The sequence below is a fragment of the Sycon ciliatum genome, chromosome 5 (assembly GCF_964019385.1).
Source record: "Sycon ciliatum chromosome 5, ocSycCili1.1, whole genome shotgun sequence".
In the NCBI taxonomy this organism is placed as follows: Eukaryota; Metazoa; Porifera; class Calcarea; order Leucosolenida; family Sycettidae; genus Sycon; species Sycon ciliatum.
This window is the reverse complement of record NC_088647.1, coordinates 10,022,442-10,039,466: the sequence shown is the minus strand read 5'-3', so window position 1 is coordinate 10,039,466 and position 17,025 is coordinate 10,022,442. Positions and strand designations below refer to the sequence as shown.

At 48.3% G+C, this 17,025-nt stretch overlaps 1 protein-coding gene across 2 annotated transcripts; it reads right to left on the bottom strand.

The window, feature by feature from the left end:
• Positions 1-1,409: 1,409 nt before the first annotated feature.
• Positions 1,410-16,696, bottom strand: LOC135817541 (mucin-12-like). 2 transcript variants are annotated; one of them, XM_065330753.1, is made up of 13 exons: positions 16,193-16,696; positions 15,987-16,057; positions 15,547-15,616; positions 12,041-12,171; positions 10,790-10,925; positions 9,821-10,555; positions 8,320-8,894; positions 7,298-7,371; positions 6,312-6,625; positions 5,150-5,177; positions 4,794-5,119; positions 2,531-3,911; positions 1,410-2,172 (listed from the first exon to the last, which is right to left on the bottom strand). In XM_065330753.1, exons 1-13 carry the CDS (start codon positions 16,244-16,246, stop codon positions 2,144-2,146), a joined length of 3,924 nt encoding a protein of 1,307 aa, XP_065186825.1. In that variant the 5' UTR covers positions 16,247-16,696; the 3' UTR covers positions 1,410-2,143. The 2 variants fall into 2 exon arrangements, with proteins under 2 accessions (XP_065186825.1, XP_065186824.1); XM_065330752.1 differs by having other exon boundaries at positions 4,794-5,177; positions 16,193-16,695.
• Positions 16,697-17,025: the final 329 nt, after the last annotated feature.

Below are 17,025 nucleotides of genomic sequence, written 5' to 3'. Positions count from 1 at the left end.
AGGCTGGTACATCAAGTAGCGCATGACACATAGAAGATGACACAGCAACGACATAGCTCGATTGCGACGTACGTTTCGTCCCCGCTGGACTCATCAGGCAATCTTCTTCTTGGATGTCTTCATACGGAGCTTGAAGATTGCCTGACGAGTCCAGCGGGGACGAAACGTAGATCTACGTCGCAATCGAGCTATGTCGTTGCTGTGTCATCTTCTATGTGTCATGCGCTACTTGATGTACCAGCCTGCTATGCCGGATACCGCCAGCCAAGCATCGACCAGGCGCCAGGCGCGAACTGATGGTGGTGGTGGTGAGAAGGAGAGCTCTGTACCAGAACTTTGCAGCCTAGAGAGCGTGTGTGGGCAGGCGTGTGTTTACCGCCATATTGCCAGGTGTGTCTTTACCACCATATTTATCAACCATGACTGTAGATCATTGTATTTATTCACTAACCCTTACTGCAGTGCTGGTAGAGTATTCTGACACTGCACTGGGAGTGGCTTCAGTACACTGTAGTGTAGGCTACAGACAGTCAGTGCATGCTGCTCAATGAAATTCGATCTTGGCGCATAAGTCCAGTTTGCGTTCTCTGCGCCAGTGCACAGCTAGCCTAGTAGCTAGCTAGCCCAGTGTTCACGGGTCTGGGGCTGCACAGCGCCTCGCAAGATCGGATTTCATTGAGCAGCACTACAGTCATGTACGGGACTACCGCGCTGAGTACCGGTACAATGTACGTGAAAACAAGAGTCCATAATGGACGCCTGGTGAAAATCCGATGATTGGGACATGGTTCGGTCAATCATCGATCGAGGCCAGAGACATCCATAGAGTCATGTACCATTGATAAAATGTAAGTACAGCTGTATATTGTAGCCTTTGTAGGTTCTGCGAATGACTTCACGGGTTGAGTCAGCGGATTTTCTAACGGGCGCTATGTATGCAGCGTGAGTCGCTAGTGAAAGTGCATTACTGACAGTCTGTGCCACGAGTCCATGTTTTCGCCAAAGCATCTCACGATCTCAACGGATGATGTAATCGCATACTAGTGACCTCTATATTAGTGGGTCTCATACGTACACAGTACTCGACCTCCCACAGGCACCAAAGGGTTACAAATTTGGGCTCGGTAGAGCTCCCTGACACACTGAAGAAGGCTGCGCGTAAGCGTTCTGAACACAGTGAGTACACATCCCGGCAACATGCTTCTACCCGGGATCAAGTCGCGCACACACATGACAGTCTGACGCGCACGCATACACACACACACACACACACACACACACACACACACACACACACACACACACACACATACACACACACATGCACACACACACACACACACAAACACACAGGTAATACAAAGCTGACATTCTTTGGCTCTTGTGCAGTACAAGTATCATAGCAGTACAGATATCAAGTCACTACATGAATGTGAGCAGTAAAAGGTGTAACCAGGACTGGAGTGCAAACCAGAGCAATAACAAAGTCCTCTACTCAAACAGGCCAGGTATGAATGAGCACTGCCGTCCTAAGCATTGTCCGAGCAACCCACAGCATGCCAAACTGCAGTCATCAAGCGACTCGACTGGCAACGTGCTGCGACGCCTCCATCTAGGCAGAGAATGCCGGAGACTCTGGACTATCTTTACATGAGGATAGCTTCAAAAAAAATAATCACAAACAATTTTAACATGCATAAATGCAGCATCAACATCTAATCCGGGGCCAAAGCTAATAGTGCCTAGTGGATCTACATGTACATGCACAAACAAATAGAGATAATTATAATGACGTAATTCTGAGTGAACAATATGTCAATGGTCAAAAGCTATACTGGTGAAATATGCTGCGAAAATCCACCAGGTGCTGATAAAAAATATTCTCTCTGTGAACTGCAGCTAATGGGCAGTGTAGTTGTAGTGTGGTCGGTGGAAAATGACTCAAATCTCTCCAGCAAAACCTAACCGGCACTTCCATAGCCCCACTCCATTACACCGAAAGAAGGAGAACAATGGAATAACAAGTTGCGATCAACTCAAGTGCGGTCGCTAAGTGCCAGAACACAGTTTTTCCGTGCATAGCTCACTGACCAGCAAAGCAGCAGGCTGACCGCAGATTTGGCTAGCATCAGTAGGGCGGCAGCTACACCTCAGTGAAGACACCTGCCATACCTGTGGGTGAAACGAATGGAGGCAGCACAATTACACGGACACTGGTGAGTGCACACGCCATGCGTGACGAGAGTGTTTGCAGCTCGACATGTAACTGCTAGGCCAGCTTAGAGAGCCCAGACAAAACGACTACACTTGACTTCTATTTAAAAACAAGTCATTGCTAACTAAAGTTGTGGCCTACAGTTATCGCACGTTCTGCCTGCGTATTATCTAGTTGCAGTGGTGGACAGTACATAGCTCTTTTAGCATCCGGCTTGTATTCAAAACAGGCTTCTATGAGACAGGCAAGACACTACGGTAAGTTGTGACTGCATGTCTGCAAGCAACGTGTTCAGATTCAACAAAAAAAACTTACCTTGGTCGACAGGTTCATTCACCAACTCTGCATCCTCATCATCCTCATCATCCTCATCTCCACAGAAATCCTTGAGCGCACTGCCGAAATACCTTGACATGTCCGCGCTACCGGCTTCATTTGATATATTGAGGCTACTTGAAGGCGATCCCACAGCCGAGTCGGTCATTTCGGTGGATGATACAGACGCATGGCTTGTCGTACTTGATGTTCTAGCAGAGGAAATCCGCCGAGCTGGGTCTACCTCGACGATAACTGGCGGACGCGGAGGCTTTGCTGGTGGCGGGGACTCCTTGTTGAGGGCTGTTCCGCTGACATGTGGCGATCGCAGCGGGCTTCGTGTGAAGCTGGACGCTGACAGGCGTGTGATGCTGCGCCGCTTTTCAGTCTGACCCTGTGCTATGCTTTCTATGGCACTGGCCAGAGGATCTAGGATGCTGGAAATGGACACATCACCGACTACACCTGAACGGCCATTGTTCTTGGTATCTTCCCGCGGTGTTATCATAGCATTCTCAATGGGACAGTCGCCATGGGTCACAGCCGAATCATCATCATTAGTACCTTGGTCGTTGTCTTCAGTGGTAGAAACACAATCATGCGAGGTGGTCCTATTCTCTTCTATTGCGTGATCAGCTTGAGAGTCCTCCCGTGTGTTGTCAGGTTCAGCACTATAATCTTCAGGTGCTGCTGTGTCGATCTCGCTGCTTGGCTCTGACCTGGCGGGTAAGTCACCCCAGATTGGCTCGTCATCAATCTCCTCTACGGCATTACGATCTTCACCGCCACTACCACCATCATCAGTACCATCCTCTGTCTCCCCTTCATCGCCACCATCCGTAGCAGATGTTCCCACATCTTCTTGACTTCCACGGATGATGGCAATCTCTCCACTAAGCTGTCTGGCCTCCTCTTCCTCCTCTTCCTCCAGCTGCCGTTGTCTTTCTGCCTCGAGCTTCTCCCATCGCTTCTCCCTGTCCTTCTCTTCGCGCATCTTCCGGTCTTTGACAAGGTTGCGGAGCACCTTCTCTCGCTTCTTCTTGGTCATCTCCTCTCTCTGATCCATAGACATGCGCCGATGTTCCTCTGCTGCCTGGAGCTGCTGAGAGCGCTCCTGCTCGGCCAAGGAAAGCAGCCGCTCCATCTCCGACCTGTCCTCGTCAATGCTGGTGGCCAGGTCGAGCGGTGATGCTGGACTGGCAAGACGAGAGGAACGTAGCTGGCCAGGCGGCGCGGGTGTGGCATCCTGTTCCATGCGACCACTGCCTCCGCCATTGCTGGATGCCGTGTAATCATCATGTAGGTAGCCCATTGCAGATGCTGGACGCTGGGTAGCGGGTGCAGTTGCTGATAAAGCAGAGGGGGAGTGCTTTGCCTTTCCCTATCAAACAAGAGCAAACCAATTGAAGAGAAGCAGTATTTTAAAGCTCAGGTGAATTCTGCTCGGTATGAGTTTGATCAGCAAAACAGTCCATGAAACCCGTGTCATCACAATGCAACCAAAGCGGCACATGTTCAAAGAGAACTCTGGCTAAAAAACGAAAGTTCCAGTGCTATTTACCCTGCGGCTGGACCTCCAGAGAACCTGGCTTGTAGGGAAATGGAACCCCATTGTATTGGAAAAGTGAAGAGCGGATGAAGAGCACTAGTTGAGTTATGATAATTCCTGAGAAACCATCCATATCTGATTGTTCAAAGCAAACATGGTCCGCTTACAAGGAGGGGTTAGGGACTGGATCACTTCACATGTACATGGATAATATCAATTTGTGATCATGATGTCAGATCTCTAAGGGCTGGAAGATAGGTGACTGCTAACCCATAAGTATGACAGCATGCTTGCTAAAAAGTGAGGGGGGGGGGGGATAGGTTGAGAGAACCTACATGTGTCCATGCTGGCTTTGAAAAAAAAGGTGGTGTATGCCTTGAATATGATAAAGTCAGAAGTCAAAATCCAATGACAAATAGCAACTTTGGGATCCACTTTGCCCTAGCGAAGTACAGGATATGGTGGGTGGACCACTCGTGTCGCTTGCAGGTGTGATTCTTTTTCTGTACCAGGAGTGGGTCCCTGACCGGGATTGCCCAATCCAGTCACCATCAGTGGATGTGTCACTATGCTGTGAAGGAAAACCACCCAAACTTGTATGGATCCATGCAAAACTGCCGGGATGGAGTAGATCCGAAAGTTAGCATTGTCATGACTCGGGTCAGGCTGTGGTGTAGCACTTCCAGGCCATATTTATGAACAGAGCCTCCTCACCTGTAGCAATTTCAACTGTTGCTGCTCTTGCAGTCGGGCATCGCTGGCCGCAGCATCCAGGAAGGCTTCCGATCCGTCACGGCTGCTGCCCGAGGAAGAGAGCGGCTGAGACACATTCTTCAACAGGAACTGGTCGTCTAGTAGCATGTCAACCTGTTTGGCCAGCTCGGAGCGACGCCTGCTGGCTCGCCACTTCTGCTCTTCGGCAATCAGTCGCTGCGTGTCGCCGCCACTGCCAAAGCTGAAGGACTTGCTCAAGCTGGACTTACGCACGCTCACCACGGCTTTCGGCTTCAGGGCTTCTTGAACTGTTGGCGCTGGTACTGCAGCTGCTTGAACTATGGGCGCTGATACTGTAGTTGCTTGAGCTGTGATGGCCGGCAGCTGCAATGTACCATGTCACATGCACACAGTGGAGATGAGCATCACAGAAACAAACGAAAGGTACAAACATCTATCTACTGCTAACGGCTAGCTTCAGAACTTCTAATCTAAAGGACGCCTCACGCAGCTTCATTGAATGCCAATCACTGATTGCAGGCAACTCGCCTACACTCACGTATGCACTGCATTCCACACAAAATCCAGTGTGTTGTCAATGTTTCGGGATTCGTGACCATTGTCAGGAGCACAGCTAGCTGTCTGGAGATTTCATGAATATCTACTGCACACACATACTGTACATTTCCTGTGCAGTACCCATTTTTGTTCAACAGCTCCACAACAGCAATGAGGACTGGGGCTGATGGGACATGAAACTATGCAGGTACTACTACAGTACTGTGGGGCGCCAAAGAACGGAGCGCCAAAGAACAGAGCGCCGAAGAACGGAGCGCCAAAGAACAGAGCGCCGAAGAACGGAGCGCCAAAGAACAGAGCGCCGAAGAACGGAGCGCCAAAGAACAGAGCGCCGAAGAACGGAGCGCCAAAGAACAGAGCGCCGAAGAACGGAGCGCCAAAGAACAGAGCGCCGAAGAACGGAGCGCCAAAGAACAGAGCGCCGAAGAACGGAGCGCCAAAGAACAGAGCGCCGAAGAACGGAGCTCCGAAGAACGGAGCGTCGAAGAACGGCCAAGCTAGAATTTCACCGAGTACAGCATACCAATGTATACATGGTGACTCAACCGTGCATGGACTGTAATACATGAAAATAAGAACGGTCTACGCTAGGAGGTTGACCCCCAGCTCTTCGACGACGGCCGACAGGACTGTAGTATACCAGAACATCATGTTACCATCATCACGGTTTACCATGCATCACCACTACGGCAAAAGCTGTGGAACTTTGCAAAGTTCACAATGGCACGGTGTACAGACTCAAAGTTGCAATTTGACCCGTGTTCTTACATCCAGCTGATAAGGAGTCCTCTCCACATTGCATGCTGAGGACTAACTTATAAACAGCGATACATATACGTGTACATGTAAACTGTAATGAAATGTTTTTTTCACGGCAGTACGGGCTGCGTTACAGTTTCACGCTTTCAGCACAATTTACCACTAACTGTTCCAACTTACCACCACTTCGTCTGAAATGGGCTCTGATGTTTCTCGGAGGTATTCCGTATCAACTTGCAATGGTACATCCTTTGGTGTCGGACCAGCACCGTCTATCTGAGATGCTGGACTTGGCGGATCGGCGCGAGATGGCGGTGCAAAGTTCTCCAGGTCTGCCATGATCTCCGACTGCAGGGTGGCAATGATGTCCTCATCGGTTCGGTTGTCTGTTGTCACCTTGCTCGGCTCGGGAACTGGCTGTGCCATAGTATCATAAGCAGGTGCAGCACGGGCAGCTGGCGGTGATGGCGTGAATCGTGAAGCTTGACTGTGGCCTAGACAGGGGAAAACATTCAAAACAGTGCACTGAAACATTGCTTTGGAATCGCCGCTATTTCAATGGAAACAATTGCAATGGGAAGCCGTCTGCGTGCACGTATACTTGCACTTCACAGCTAACACCCTGCGCAAACCAACCGCCTTGCTCGTGATCAGGAGCTCACCATTTGTGTCCAACTCATCTTGCTCGATATCCAATGTATATAATGCCAAGAAAAAGTAGTGCAAACTGTGATTTATACTACAGCAGTGCACACAACATAAGGTACTGGAAATCTACAAATTTTCGGCGCGTTTAAATTTCGGCCTCCTGGGCTAAAACACATTTCGGCCCCATTAAAAGTTCAGCCTGTACTGCTGCTGCCTGTATACACTGTCACACTGAACCTTGCAAAGCAAATTTCGGCCAAAAATGCTCAGGCCGAAAATACTCCAATCAAACCCAAGTCCAAAACAAGAAGAGTAGTGGATCTTCTTATTAAGAAAATAGGATGCAAGGATCAACTATTGTATGGCCAGAAATGTCAGTGGTGTACTTGGGTAACCTTGGTAATCTAGGGTCATAGGCATGCAACACATCTTCGTGAGCTGTTGAGTACCGAGAGAAAATACCAGTAACTGTTCTACGCATTGTGCAGCAGGCATAACCAGCCACGTGGTTTACTCACTTGCAATGATCTGGCTACGCATCGTGTCAGCAGCGGTGTCTCGCTTCGGCGGTGGAGGCGGCCCTGAGTTCACCCTATACCAACAAATGCACAGGCCAGCCACATCGTGTGTTTAAGTACTTAAACTATGTAGGGTGGTGAGCGTAGACAGCGAGACAGCATTGCATTGCTCAAGAACAGTGATATTCTACAAGTGCACTGATATTCAACCAGTTTCATTCCATCATGACATCATCATGGCATCATCATGACATCATTGCTGACAAACTGAGATATTCCCGGCTACTATTCTGTCACCATTAGTACTGACAAGCTGAGGCAATCCGTCGCCATTATTTCTGATTAGCTGGTGTATAATCGGCCTGAGCTCTAAACGAATGAAAGCCCAGGGCTTGATCTAGGGACACAATGGATGTGTCAACAATCTCAACATCGATCATACACTCGTGTACAACATCTTAAAATACACATACAGAGCATTAGCAAATTGAATTTTCGGTTCGAATAGTAGACTTGGTGTCAGTTTAGAATCAGCTACAGGGCTGCGGTCAGCCTAAGAGTGCAATGTTGTACTTTGAGAGGGGTATGCCATAGCGGCTGTGGTAGGTTACACCATGTACACACAGTCACATACATGCTACATACATAACTAAATGCCCACACATCCGACATACATTTTTCACCCTCTACACAAAATTTAGTACCCCCCCCCCCCCCCCCCCCCCCCTGTGCCTACTCCTCCCCACTTTTTGGTGCACTGAAGTGTCGCTGAAGCCGAGACCTCAGGTCGGCAGAGATGCTCCAATTTCACCACCACAGTTGCGTCTGCAGCCACCTCACCTCTACCATGCAGTATTCTGTTCTCGAAGTTCGTGGTTTCTCGTAAAAATAAATAAAAACAAAATGACAAAATGACCACACATGCTGCATACATAACTAACTTCGTAACCACACATGCTACATTCTAGTACATAACTAAAAAATGACCACAATTGGTGCATGGCATAACAGTGTGGCCGTACCTTGAATCATCCTGTGTGATAGCTTTGCTGCTAGCGCCACTAGCTGAGTTGGCACCAAACGAACGCGGCAATGTCGATGCAGCCGTTCCTCCACTGCTATAGGATGAGGTCGTCGTTTGAGCGGTCGGCCTCGTGCTTTGCAGGTCCTGCGTGTGCACTGCAGAAGCTGGTGTGAAGTGCGGCTGCTTGGAGGTTTGCCACGCTGGTTTGGGCATTTGTACTGACGCAGGTTGTTCCTTGGTCCAGCGGCTGTGTGACTGTGAAGCTGGTGGTGGCTTCTGCTGAGCTGCTTTGGTGGACGGGGGCACGAAGAGATCGGGCGAGGGAGATTGGCTTGTATCAGGCGACGGTGTGGGATAGAGATCGACATGCTTCGGTTGTTGTAGCGGCATGGATGGCATCGATGCGGTTGCGGGCTGTTCAGATATCTTGCTATAGCGGCCCGCCGGCTGACCGTTTGCCAGCGGGCTTGCAGTGCTCCTTGGCTGGCTTCGAGACGATGATACGTTCTCAAGCCTTCGCGGAGCATCATCATTGCTATCGGAATCGCTGACAGCAGAGCCAGTGATAGTCATCTGCATGCAGTGTCATGACCATACATAAAAGACACATTAGTAATACGGTAATATCGAAAATTAGTATTTTACTCAGTCCACATATCAGTACTACAGGACTACATCTTCAAGTTCGCGACCAGGACTACTAGTCGGTGCAAACATTGAATTAGCTACCTGGTTGTTGTAGATGCATTTACTATTAAATAGTAAATGCATCTACAACGACCAGGTTACTACCTAAGTCTGGTGTGTATGTGAAATCGGCAAGGGCTGCTGAGGAGCACAATCCATACACTTACACTAAAACTACACATGCATACTGCAGTATGTTTGAATGTAGTGAAGCCCATGTTAGCAACCAATCCATAGCAAGCTGATAGTTAACTGGTCTTTGAAGACATGTTAGTCTTTATACATAGTAGTTCACTGGCACTTTACAACAGGGGCTGGTATCTAAGGGGATCAGTCTGTAGATAAAAGGCGGTCTCCGTCCGAAGGAGTGGATTAACACAAGTTTTTACTACAAAAACCAAAGTGTAGATTGAGTACAAATACATGCGTAAGTTGGTTACATAAATCCTGATCATGGCAATAGCATAGAGGCGGCTAAATGTGGTTACGTCATCACTTGAGGTGATTTATACGAAGTGAAATCACATGCACTGTTTTTCTACTCCTTCATCCGGGATGATGGCATTCAAATACACCTCAAATAATGCAGTACTGCCTATTCTCCGGACACCTAGCTGTTTTGACCTTCTTAGGACGTCTTAGACAGAGCTCAAAGTGACTGGCCGAACTGATTGCATAGAAGTCTAGGTGAATAGCAAACTCGAGCAAAGCAAAAATATTTAAATTGGTGCAAAGCACTAAAGTCAGAGTGACCTAACTGTGACCCGGAGCACACAGAGAGAGGTACAATTAATATGGTGCTTTGTACTCACCGTCACCACCGGAGATGTAAGGAAAGCAATACCACTGTCACTCCGTGCCCTGCCCGCAGAGGGCTCGGTGGAAAGTGTTGTATCCGCCGAGGCCAGTTTTCCACCATCGGTTACCTGTGGTGTAGTTGGAGGTATGCTCATGGTGTAGGGTCGCTCTGACACTGTGCACTGCGGCTCCTTCTGCCATGATGCAGAGGTGATGCTGACAGAACGCTTGCCGCCGCTCTGCTGTGCAGATGGCGGCATTTCAACGGATACGGAATCCAGTGGGTCCTCAGTCAGGTCAAAGACAGCCTGTAGTGCCCGTTGCCGAGGCGAGAACATGATAGTGCCGCCCGTGGATAAGCGGTGGGTAGAAGGTGCCGAATCTGGTGACGGGGATTGCCTGATGGGTCGGCTAATTGGAGCACTCGCTGATGACGTGGGTGATGCGATTGAATCAGCCGGCGACGATCCACGCACGCTACCATCAATGCTACTGGTACTGGCACGTGATGAGTAAGAGTGAGCGGTGGCATGGCTGGACGTACTGCTTAGAGGGGACCTTGAGCGGTCGGAGACAGGCGAGCGAGACGATGACTGGCCGTAGAAAGATGGCGACGCGGCTCTCGGCAATGTCGCTCGGCGCAGGCCGGTCACCTCGTTCGAATCCAGCGAGTCGGTCACAACTCCAGACGGAGGTGGCTTCTGTATGCGACCGAGTGTAGCGGACTTGGCTGGTGATGCCCAGGGATCCTGGTGGTGAATGGAAATACCAAAACACACCAGTATGATAGTTGTGCTAAGCTGCTGCTAATGAAATGTACATGTACGTATGGCAATATGTCATGCATCAAAGGGAATGTGCTGAGTTGACTCGCCGAAACACGCGCTTAGATGATCTGAGGACATTCTGGAAAGTGGGATTGCACAAAAAAAAGCAGCACCTCATCACAGCATTCGTAGCAAGTACTATCAACCCCACCCTACCTTCATCAGCTGATAGTAGTTCTCTGTGGCTAGCTGCGGTCCATTGTATCCTGGCATGGCCATTGCCTTCTGATTGAGCCAGTACAAAGTGACGAGAACGTTGCGCACACGCTTGTCATCCTCTCGACGCTGTGCTCTGTGCAGAAATACGAAATACGAAAGAGGAAAGGACACAGAGCACAGACTAGTAGTGAGTGTGGTGGTAACTGGTGGACAGGGCATTCAAGCTGTCATGCAAAGCACTGCACAAGGGTGCGGGTCTAGGTCGTAGCCTAACGGGCAGGACTTCACAGTGCTACCCCAGGGCCACAGAAGCAATGCCTTCAAGCACACAGCAATTACGCAACATGAACTTCGTGATCATCATGCCCCCTCTCTACCTCCCGGCAAGGTTTAGGCAGTATGCGGGGTAGGCCCTGTACGGCTGTAACACCATCACTTCAAAAGTAGGTAATTTCGCAGGAGCACCACTGTGTACATCAACCCATCCAACACATCATGCATCCGCTGCTGCTCTCTTGTTCACAGCACCACCACCAGCTAGTTAACTATTGTACCGGCCTGGGTTTTGCCAGGCATTTCCATTGCCTTAGGTCACTTTTACAGCTCAAAGCCAGCGAGTACAGTAACTGTTAGTTGTTCACAATTGTCACGAGCCAACAACGGTTGTCGGTGATACAATAATGCACACCTTCAGGCTGGAGTAACGTTATTAGTCACGTGTAGTGCCTAGTGCAATGGTGATGGGGAGCTCAAAGCAAGGCTTTAGTGGTTGTTCACACCACTGGTGTAAAATTAGGTCCTGAAACCATTCACAAAGGACTACGTCTTTTCAACTTGAAAATTACTGCAGTGCTTATCACAATACCGTGTGCGAGTCTACCATCATGAGACTGCATACCGTACTGGCCATGACTGTTCTGCACGACATTGTAATGTCTTTCGTATTGCTGTTACCAGCAGGGGAGTGCAATGCAAGCAGTGTGGACATACATGTACACCCATGCTCAAACACATGCTAGTCTTCACTAGAGGCCTAACAGGCAGCCTGACAATGTCGTGAGCACTGACAAGGACCACTTTGAGGACAGCACACTGTTGTTGACACACACTTCTATAGCGCTCTCTCTTGCTGTATCAATGCTCAATACGTTTTTCACAGCAGATGCATGTGAGCTTCTCCCCCTGCCTCTGCGTGAGCAGCACATGTACTTGAGAAAAAACCACACTGTGCATGTTAGAGGAGCGTACTCAAGGTGTGACTGGCGTCTTCTCAGTGACACGGATGTCGCAGGTGGTGCCTGGATATCACTGGGTGCAAAGAGAGCCGTAGGGGGAATCCCCAGTGATTTGCAGGCCGCAATGAAGGCATTGAGATTTTCCTGCAGTAACCATGGGAACACCAAGATACTTAGACAGAGAAAGACAGGAGAGATATGGGTGCTGTCTATGTGGCAAGAAGCCAGAAGACAGAAGTAATTACTCAGCGGCTTGTACTAATAATCTATGTAAGCAATGACTTTCTAATAAAGGCTTCAAAGGTGGCTTGTGGGCAAACTGTTACGCAACAGAATGTTGCCATCTGGGCAATACAAGCCCCAATGGAAAACTTCACACAACTCAAGTAGTTTTCAAGTGACGTGATGTCGTTTTCCCTTTCACAGCTACTCATGGACTCTTCTCAGGGAGTCTACTCAGGGACTCTTTCAATTTAGGAAGACATCCCATTCATCATCAATCTCCTCAGCAGATTACACAATTTCGAGTACATCACAGTGCCTAGTCTTAGTATTCATGGTTTCGTCTGATCATTTGAGTAGTTGCCTCTGCAGATTATTAAATTAATGGCCCGTGTTGCGCCAAGGAAGTGTTTTGGTTACCCCACCTGAAGTACCTGACTACATGTATCTCTGAGAATGTATTGTTGAGGACATAGAAATCTGGTGAAATGACAGGGACCCGCACCCTTACTTGCTTCACGCGTACACGGATTGTAACACTGTAAAAATGGACCAGTAGTGCTCACGGCTGCATGGCCAGCGCCCCGTGGCCGCTTGACCTCTTAACGAACTTCAATGTCCGCAACAGTAGGAGACTAGAGATAGGGTACTAGTACTGTAGCACAATTACTTCCATCTTTTTTGAAAATCATTTAGAAATGCAACATTAGCCACCACTGGGTGCAGCTGCGACCCCGGAAATACAGCCGGTGTGCATTCTCATCAAGGAGGCTATTTTTCATTCACTACCTGCTGTGACTCTGCGAGGAGATGACATGAGCAGCTTACAATGATTATGTTATGTAGCTCTCGGTGAAAGCTGATAAGCCAGTGCAGTGCTGCCTCACTTCATGGATGTACCCAGTGTTGGCTCCTCATTGAACTCAGAGCACCCCATGATTGAATATTTTTTATTCAGCATGACATTCATTGCACAGCAGCACAGATGGCTATCAGCCTATAAAGGCGGTAAGTCTCGATTTATCTTCGTCCGGAATGTGTCGCTAGAAAATATAAAATATATTATAATATTATTTATAAATGAGACTTTCTATTGCCTCTACTACAGTGCGTTTTTTTATAATAGACTCTGAAAACCTTGAGAACGTACTCAAGGACACTTTTGAGAAAATGTCATGCGAGTTGCGTCACGAAAATCTGCGCGCGAAATTCGAAAAACCAGGTGTGACTCGTGGCATTTCGCCATCTTGTTCAGAGTGTCCTTTGAGCTCCTTGCCTCGTGGCCATGGTGGCCGGAGGAATCATTAATTTTGTTGCTGACTGCTCTGTGGCCCTATTTTGCTTTTTCTCGAGTGTCTTTTCGTTCGTGGCAACTTGTTCTCTCGACATGCAACATAATTATAACAAAACGCGAACGGGCCATGGTACATGGTGGTGTCTGTTTTACAATTTGTTGCGAAGACGAGGAGAACAATGGCTGGGCATCGAATTGGTCCCAAGTATTCCATTCGTCATGCTGCTGTTGCGTGTGGCGTCAGCATTTCCACCATGAACAGATGTACCAGGGATGCTGACGGCGAAAATCAGCGTGCTGCGTTGGCCTTGTCTATCTCCAGTGATGAAGGCAACGAGAGTGACAATCCCCGATGTGAGACTCGTGCCATGAAACCACTCAACCCTGACGGATTTGCTTTGGACTGTATAAGAAATAATTTACGGATTCTATGCTGCGAAGGAGGACCCAACACTGGACAAAGTTCCTGCTCGCTGCAGAGAAACCATCGACGATTTTCCAGACATGAGCAAAACCAGCTCTTGGAAAATGTTGCGTTCCATGGGATTCCAGTGTGGCAAGACCAGAGGTATCACACAAATAATGATGGAACAGCACAGGATTGTGTCATGGCGGCATCGCTACCTGTGAGACATACCTGGATGAGACGTGGGTCAATGCGCGTCACACAGGTACTAGGAGGTGGTACGACAATGGTGACAGGAGTGTATAGGCAAGCAACCGAATGAAGCATCATCAGGTAAAGGCAAGCGCGTTATTGTTCTGCATACTGGTGGACGGGACAGATTCATGAAAAACTGCGCCGATGTGTTCGTGACTGGAGGCCGGCGCCAACGATGATATACGTCGTCGGCTGTCCGAGCACATCTGTTCACTGTGTAATACTGTCGTCACAAGTGCAACACAAAACACGGAATTATTGGGGCCGTTTCGTTCCTCGCTGGTCTTCTACTATTCGCAGATGTTGAACCGGACACAACTGTGACCTATTTGCATTGTGTGTGTTTGTGTGTTTGTAAAACTGCTCATGCTTCCTTTTTGTTAGTCTCTTTATGGGAGCTGTGTGAATTGCCTTTGTGATTTGTTGTGGTGTTTGAATTTTCACTGCATTATTTCAGGGATCGAGGGAAGTTTCCTACATGCATGCTGGAATGTGTTGATTTACTGAGCTAATTGCAATACAGGACTTGAATTATTCAGTACAGTTTGCCACAATAAGTCGTGAAAAGCCACGACTCACTGGTTTCCTACAAAGGTTAGGAGAACTGCAGACAGCATGCAGTGCACAACTGCACAGCCTAGCCATGTGCATGTACATGTACATGTACATGCATGCGCTGTACTACAGTATACCGAAAAAGAAAAGAAAAAAAAGAATCAAGATGAACTGTACTGGATTCGAACTCATGCCGGGCACCATGCAAGTGATGAGCTTTCCTGGCTAAAACTTCCGTTTACAAAATCAAAATCCACTGAAAACCATTTAAAACCGGATTTCCAGCCGAAACCCGGCCGAATATGTAACTTTGACAATTATTATTATTCCGACTCCCAAACTTAATTTTCTTCGATCCAAGACCCACACAAACGCAGCTGTGAAGAAAAATTTTCAAATTTGGAATGAGAACAAACTAAAAAATCAAAATCGACAATGGTCTGTTATAAAAAAACGCACTGTAGGCTCTATATCTAGTACTATAGTACAAACTGTACTAGTAAGTGTAACGTTGAGAGATGTGGCAGACCACATGACAAAATTAATTATTTTTAGAAGCAGCGAAGATTTATGCTCCAGCCTAGGTGTGCTAGACTATGAGCAGATGAGTGACGCTAGCTAGGCGGCACGGCTAATGGCTGGTCACTCGCTAGATGGCAAGATAAACGACCGCAAGCCCGACCAGATAGCCAAATCAAGAACTTTACTAAGTCTTGCCGGGTAGAGTGGAGTTTGTTTCCATTCACACGCCATCCTGAGCATCTAGCATCCACACAAAGTGACTTACGATATTGGCGAAAGTGCCTTGGCGTGTGTTGATCTTTGTGACCGCTCCCCGTTTTATTGCATTCAGCAGCCTGGCCAGAGAAGCGCAAAGCGAAAGCCAGAAAACAGAGTTCAGAGTTCTACAAGAAAACTCCTATTTTACTTGACACACTTGCAGCCAGCACGTGCATGCAGACTGCAGAATACTCCACGGGCGTTCAGGTGTTGTTGCACCTTTGAAATCACAAAAGGGTAAACCCGAAAACAATCAACGGGCGATCGGGGATTTCTAGTACTTTGAAGCACTGCACGGAAAGCACAAAACAATCAACAAGTGCCGGCTGGCCGGCACACATCTACAGCAGAACATGACAAAAATAGTTACTACTAGGGCAAACAGGTGTTCTGTCCGGCTCCACAGCTCCGGAGTGTGGACAAGATGTTTGCTTTCCGACCACGTACTTGCACAGCAATACGCCGTCTTGCAGAGATTCCCTGAAGCTCTCTTTCTCGAAGTAGCATCCAGTCATCGCCTGAGCAGCACAACGCACAGCGGAACAGGCAAGATTTTCTACCATCTGTCCGCGAAAAGGCCCGAGCACGCAGAGAGTTCACAAGCAACATGTGCGTGTTGACACGAGAATCCGGTGCAGTGGATTACGACCTACCTCAATCCAATCCTGGCAGTCTCTCTCCACGGACAGCACGTCTCCTACATCCATGATTGATTACCCAGTGGTAGTACCTTCAATCCTACGTGTGAACGAGCTACAACTAGCAATGTTCGGAAGGTGGCAGGAAGCAGCAGGGATGGAAACGAGTCCGAAGCGATCTAAAACTTTCCGACGCCAGTCAGCTACCGACGCCGGTACCGGTACAACGATCAAACGGTGCCTGTGCTACTGGCCGTCGTGTAATGATGCTCCGGAGCCAGTTGACTCCTGTTCTGGTTTCGCCTTTGCTTCTTTCTTCGCTCCACAACCAGAGGATCATGGATCTACACGAAGAACGCAGTTCCTACTACAGTCTCATTATCAACAGTCAACACTCCACTCTCTACTCTACTCTCTAGCTGGAAAAGAAAGTCACAGTTTCACCGTTACGATCGTGTGTCACTGTCCAGGCTTACGCACTCTGACACACAGCTAGCTCGGTACATATCCATGATCCTGGACTCCATTGACACGTCCGAGGAAATTTGATCGTTACATTTTTCGAAAGCGTGTCAAATGACACCCCATGCCAGTGCATAATAATAATAATACAGGTAGGGCATGTTGAATCTACGTGGTCGTGGGTAAAATAGTGGGTAGATCTTTCTGTTTAGATGTACATCATGTAGCCATGCCCCTCGTCCACTCGACTCCAACGTAGACTACGCGGGTAGATCGACTTTTGAAGATTACTGATTAGTACTACTACTAGTACAAGTCATGTAGTTGTGAGTTATCTCAGGAAACCGTGTCACATTATAATATTTCGGAGCCCAGACTTGACCAGT

Coding starts and splice junctions, on each gene's coding strand:
- LOC135817541 (XM_065330752.1), bottom strand. CDS start 16,246: ATGGATGTAGGAGACGTGCTGTCCGTGGAGAGAGACTGCCAGGATTGG. Junction 16,058..16,192: donor ACTGCCAGGATTGGATTGAG/GTAGGTCGTAAT, acceptor TGTGCTGCTCAG/GCGATGACTGGATGCTACTT. Junction 10,556..10,789: donor ACTACTATCAGCTGATGAAG/GTAGGGTGGGGT, acceptor ATTCACCACCAG/GATCCCTGGGCATCACCAGC.